Source organism: Olea europaea, chromosome 9 (genome assembly GCF_002742605.1).
Source record: "Olea europaea var. sylvestris chromosome 9, O_europaea_v1, whole genome shotgun sequence".
In the NCBI taxonomy this organism is placed as follows: Eukaryota; Viridiplantae; Streptophyta; class Magnoliopsida; order Lamiales; family Oleaceae; genus Olea; species Olea europaea.
In genome coordinates, this window is record NC_036245.1 from 1,976,967 (window position 1) to 1,982,592 (window position 5,626).

The 5,626-nt window shown below is 36.1% G+C and overlaps 2 protein-coding genes across 3 annotated transcripts in view; both read right to left on the reverse strand.

The window, feature by feature from the left end:
• Nucleotides 1-2,209, reverse strand: part of LOC111399388 (adenine nucleotide transporter BT1, chloroplastic/mitochondrial-like) — a 10,563-nt gene extending 8,354 nt beyond the window's left edge. For both annotated transcript variants that reach the window (XM_023026666.1, XM_023026665.1), the window contains exon 1: nt 1,275-2,209. In XM_023026666.1, coding sequence (XP_022882434.1) covers nt 1,275-1,838 — 564 coding nt within the window. In that variant the 5' untranslated portion in view covers nt 1,839-2,209. The remainder of the gene's footprint in view (nt 1-1,274) is intronic.
• Nucleotides 2,210-3,239: 1,030 nt separating this feature from the next.
• LOC111400112 (adenine nucleotide transporter BT1, chloroplastic/mitochondrial-like) lies at nt 3,240-5,216 on the reverse strand. Its single transcript, XM_023027558.1, has 2 exons — nt 4,165-5,216; nt 3,240-3,377 (listed from the first exon to the last, which is right to left on the reverse strand). Exons 1-2 carry the CDS (start codon nt 4,723-4,725, stop codon nt 3,240-3,242), a joined length of 699 nt encoding a protein of 232 aa, XP_022883326.1. The 5' UTR covers nt 4,726-5,216.
• Nucleotides 5,217-5,626: the final 410 nt, after the last annotated feature.

The window sequence follows — 5,626 nt, forward strand, 5'->3', positions numbered from 1 at the left end:
TAGGGCTGGGCAAATCTCCCGAACCGAACCGACCGAACTGAACCGAACTGAACCGAATCGAACCCGACGGTTCTTGTCAAATTAAATACCCGAACGGCTATTTGAATTGAGAACCGACGGGTACGGTTCGGTTCTCGGTTCTAGACCAAGATCCGAAGAACCGAATAAGAACCGAATATTTCTAATTTTTTTTATATTAAATAAATCAAATTATTTTAATTTTAATTTTTTCTAAAGAAATTAATAAATTAACAATTTCTAAATCCAAATTTTTGGCCAAATAATTTGTTTCATTTCTAATTTTTTAATTTTTGGCTCAATTACCCCTTCTATTGTCTCATTTCTTAGCCTAACAAGATCCAACTCACTAAATAACCCTAAATATATATACTAAAGTGTATAACGCTGTCTCGACTCTCGCAGCCTCGCTGACATTCCAAAACATATACAATCGTCGACCGACGCTGTGACCTCCGCCAACCGAAATTTTGATCGTAGCGATCATTTGAACAAGATAGTCTACGAGTCTATGACATTTCAAAACCATTGAATGTGTCATTAGTTGTATTTATATAATGCTGTTATAAATGTTAAAAAATTTAATTATAGTACAGAACCGAACGGAACCGAATCGAACCGAACCGAACTGAACCCGAACGGTTCCATAATTATATTTGGACCCGACGGTTCCATTTACTAAATACCCGAAAATTTTGGTTCGGTTCGATTCTCTTTAGAACCGAATCGAACCGACCCGTGCCCACCCCTACTTAGGACAAGCACCCAATTTCTAACATCAATACTATTCCAATTGCACAAGCTAAATACACAATAGTGCTCACATAGTGGGAAGACTTGATAATTTGAGTATGTAAAACAGTTTTGATTAACACACGTATCCAAGAAACATGGATATCGCCACATTGACCTGTATATCATAAAGGCATGTTTGGTACACCGCATATGATAGGACAGGACACTTCTTTTTTAATACCGTGTAGTAGTAGATAATTTACTTTACCAAACAAGCTATATAGGTTACAAGAAGTTCATCGGTAGCATGTTCAACTAAATGCCGTAGCTACACCTTCAGGCAAATAATCATTGGCATCCAATTGGAATCAACATGTAAATCAAATACTACAAATCAACGCGATATGGGGGTATACAAGATAAAGAATATGTAACTAATGAAGCAATCAATGAGACATAAAATTTAGTGATAATTCAGTGAGAACATAACAATGAAACTTAAACAAATTGTTATCTTATACCTCTATTGCCTTGCTTGGTGCAACCCGAATAACATTCACGAGATTACCCCTGAATAAGCCCTGCCATCCTTCATGCTTCAATATATTCTGGAATACTTCAGTCGTTGAATGGCCACAACTACCTACCATCAAATGAGTCCTTACTGTCTCCAGTGGAGCCACTGCAGTACGTGAAACTGCACCTGCAATCCCTCCGCTTATCAACCTCCTCAACGATGGATTCCCAATCTTAACTTTTAAGTTGAGACCACTTTTTTTCTTATTTTTCGTAGTCAGCACCCCTTCCTCTCCAACTTTCAAAGCTTCACCCGGCACCATTCCACCCATAGACAGACCAGGTTCTGGCAACCCGTGCTTCCCGAAAGAAATCGGAAGCTTTAAGGCATTGTCTGTAGATTTTGAGGATATCCCAAATCCCATCCCCATTTGCCCCACACATGCAAACAACCCCCCAATGTGATAATTCTCATCTTGGGGACACCACAAGAACCCAATTCCAGAATTCATCAACAGCTCCTCATTTCCCACACCTTTTGCCCTTCTTCTACCCATATGTTCAAACATTATAGAAAATAGAATTATCTCCCCAAAGTTTTGCAGTATTCAACACCACCAGAGCCCTCTTTTATATCCCACAGATATAAGAAACGGATGCTTCCCACACTTATGTATGAACTAAGTTTGCTAAAAATTCAAAATTTTCCTCCACCAACAACACAAAAACAAAGTTCAATACTCATGTATAACAATAAGGGTATACGAATACGAATATTCTGACTTAAACAAGGAAAACTACAAAAATGGGTGGAAATTACCACAAAAACGCTTCTTCTCCTAATTTGCTCTGCTCTCTTCGTCCCTTCCCTTCTCTGTAAAACGAAGCCGAGCTCAGTAGAGAATGAAGGGATGGGCGGAGAGTGCAAAACTTTGTATATATAAATATTGTATTGTTGCGCGCCCAAGCCCCGGAATAAACCTGAGACCCCTTCGTGTTCAAGTATACTTAAAAGGGCATGAAGCATGTTTCTGTATTGTCTCCCATTGAGAGCACCGGCTTGCATATGTTTTCGAGCCACCTCAAGAGGGAAAGTTGCACTGCTTGAAATTGCACCAGCTGCAGATCCAATTAAAAGGGTAGCAATATTTCCAATTTCCTCCTTATTGAAAACTTTCTTATAAGACTTTCTTAACGTGTCGTAGGCATAATAATTTGTGGCAGCATATGGTATTACTCCTATTAAACTCGGAGTGAGGCCTCTATATAGTTCTGCAGGTCCCTCTTCCCTTACAATTTTTAGGAATGCATCGACAAGATTTTTGTAGACGCCCCTCTGCAGATGAAAAGGGCAGTAAATGCAAAAAAATCTGACAAGGAATTACTATAGACTTGAATATTTTACGCTAATCGCGTTTATTATTTATTAGGCATTCATGATATAGGCCGCCATCACCAACCACCTTAATTTATATAATAAGCCCAATAATACGTCAAACCATATTTCATTCATATATTTTGTGAAACTTACAAGTATTATCCACTCTTCTATCTTTCATTTTTATCTATTTATAAACAAATCTCAAACATGTATTAAAGCTTATTGAACATATTTTTTAATTTTGAATAATGATATTCATCTAAATTATTATTAGTCCCCAATCGAAGTATAAGTGAAATGGAATGATATGATTGTACTTCTCAAATATAAGGGTAATGATCCATTCAACATGTCCATTCATGTAACTGATACCTAGATGATTGATTATTACAGATGAATAACACTATTTTTTTTTTTTACTTCACACATTTTATAAGATCTAAAACATACTGCTTGTTATTCAGATATTTTATAGGGCTTGTAACTTAAAAGCATGACTAAACACACGCTAAATTTGATTAATGAAAACAATTTAAAATCATATTATCATTTTGTAGAATAATTTTATTATAAAATAATTTTACGTTAATCATGAAAATGGGTAAGTGAATAAGGTAGAGCTAATTCCTGCAACAGCACCTGCAATTGGAGCAGCAGGTATGCATAGTTTGGGATGCTCTCCAGGTTTTGGTGTCAGCTGCTTCTTAACTGTGTCATAAGCAAATAACTGCACGTATTTCAGACAAAAGTGCCAATTTATAAGCAATACATACAGATTTATTAGTTAAAATCATCAGGACAGGATGTAAAGTACAACCCAACTTCAGAATAGGATGCCCATTTCTTTTTAACAACAATCCGTTTTTGTTTCCCTACGAGTCTACAACTGTCTTATCCTTTAAAATTGAACAAATCCACAAGGAGCTCATCAATGTGCCTGAAAATTGTTTACGCCATTATTTAACAATTAAGCCTTCAAAATCAAGTTAATGTTTCCCAGACAAACATATTTTTTTTAGCAGCAAGGAAAAAGTCAAGGACAAAAGTAGCTAAAATGCCAATAGTATATACTGATGGCCCTACATTATTAAAAGGAACTTTTGAAGAAATATCAACTCAAGTAAACTCATTATCACAACTTAGGACAAGCACCCAATTTCTAACATCAATACTATTCCAATTGCACAAGCTAAATACACGATGGTGCTCACATAATTTACTAGATAATACCGTGTAGTACTAGATAATTTACTTTACCAAACAAGCTATATAGGTTACAAGAAGTTCATCAGTAGCATGTTCAACTAAATGCCGTAGCTTGAACTACATCATCGGGCAAATAATCATTGGCATCCATTTGATCAACAAGTAAAACAAATACTACAAATCAACGCGATATGGGGGCATACAAGATAAACAATATGTAACTAATGAAGCAATCAATTAGACATAAAATTTAGTGATAATTCAGTGAGAACATAAAAATGAATCTTAAACAAATTGCTATCTTATACCTCTATTGCCTTGCTTGGTGCAACCCGAATAACATTCACGAGATTACCCCTGAATAAGCCCTGCCATCCTTCGTGCTTCAATATATTCTGGAATACTTCAGTCGTTGAATGGCCACAACTTCCTACCATCAAATGAGTCCTTACTGTCTCCAGTGGAGCCACTGCAGTACGTGAAACTGCACCTGCAATCCCTCCGCTTATCAACCTCCTCAACGATGGATTCCCAATCTTAACTTTTAAGTTAAGACCACTTTTTTTCTTATTTTTCGTAGTCAGCACCCCTTCCTCTCCAACTTTCAAAGCTTCACCCGGCATTGATTCCACCTTTCCACCCATAGACAAACCAGGTTCTGGCAACCCGTGCTTCCCGAAAGAAATCGGAAGCTTTAAGGCATTGTCTGTAGATTTTGGGGATATCTCAAACCCCATCCCCATTTGCCCCACACATGCAAACAACCCCCCAATGTGATAATTCTCATCTTGGGGACACCACAAGAACCCAATTCCAGAATTCATCAACAGCCCCTCATTTCCCACACCTTTTGCCCTTCTTCTACCCATATGTTCAAAGATCAAAGAAAATAGAATTATCTCCCAAAGTTTTGCAGTATTCAACACCACCAGAGCATATCCCACAAATATAAGAAACGGATGTTTCCCACACTTATGTATGAACTAAGTTGGCTAAAAATTCAAAATTTTCCTCCACCAACAACACAAAAACAAAGTTCAATACTCATGTATAACAATAAGGGTATACGAATACGAATATTCTGACTTAAACAAGGGAAACTACAAAAATGGGTGGAAATTACCACAAAAACGCTTCTTCTCCTAATTTTCTCTGCTCTCTTCGTCCCTTCCCTTCTCTATAAAACGAAGCCGAGCTCAGTAGAGAATGAAGGGATGGGCGGAGAGTGCAAAACTTTGTATATATAAATATTGTATTGTTGCGCTTGCCTTCGAAAGTAGCGTTTCTTGGGAAATGAAAAATATTTGGAAAAAGCTTGCTTTGGGTTAGTGCTAATTGATAGACTTGAATATTTTACGCTAATCGCGTTTATTATTTATTAGGTATTCATGATATAGGCCGCCATCACCAACCACCTTAATTTATATAATAAGCCCAATAATACGTCAAATCATATTTCATTCATATATTTTGTGAGACTTACAAGTATTACTTACTCTTCTATTTTTCATTTTAATATATTTATAATTTAAATTATTTATAAACAAATCTCAGACATGCATTAAAGCTAAATGAAATATATTTTTTAATTTTGAATAATGATATTCATCTAAATTATTATTAGTCCCCAATCGAAGTATAAGTGAAATGGAATGACATGATTGTACTTCTCAAATATAAGGGTAATGATCCATTCAACATGTCCATTCATGTAACTGATACCTAGACGATTGATTATTACAGATGAATAACACTATTTTTTTTTTTACT

What these genes read in the sequence shown, in the direction of transcription:
- LOC111400112 (XM_023027558.1), bottom strand. Translation starts at nt 4,725, where the DNA reads ATGGGTAGAAGAAGGGCAAAAGGTGTGGGAAATGAGGGGCTGTTGATG. An exon ending in CACCAAGCAAGGCAATAGAG is followed by an intron (nt 3,378 to 4,164) that starts GTATAAGATAGC and finishes AAATACGTGCAG; the next exon opens with TTATTTGCTTATGACACAGT.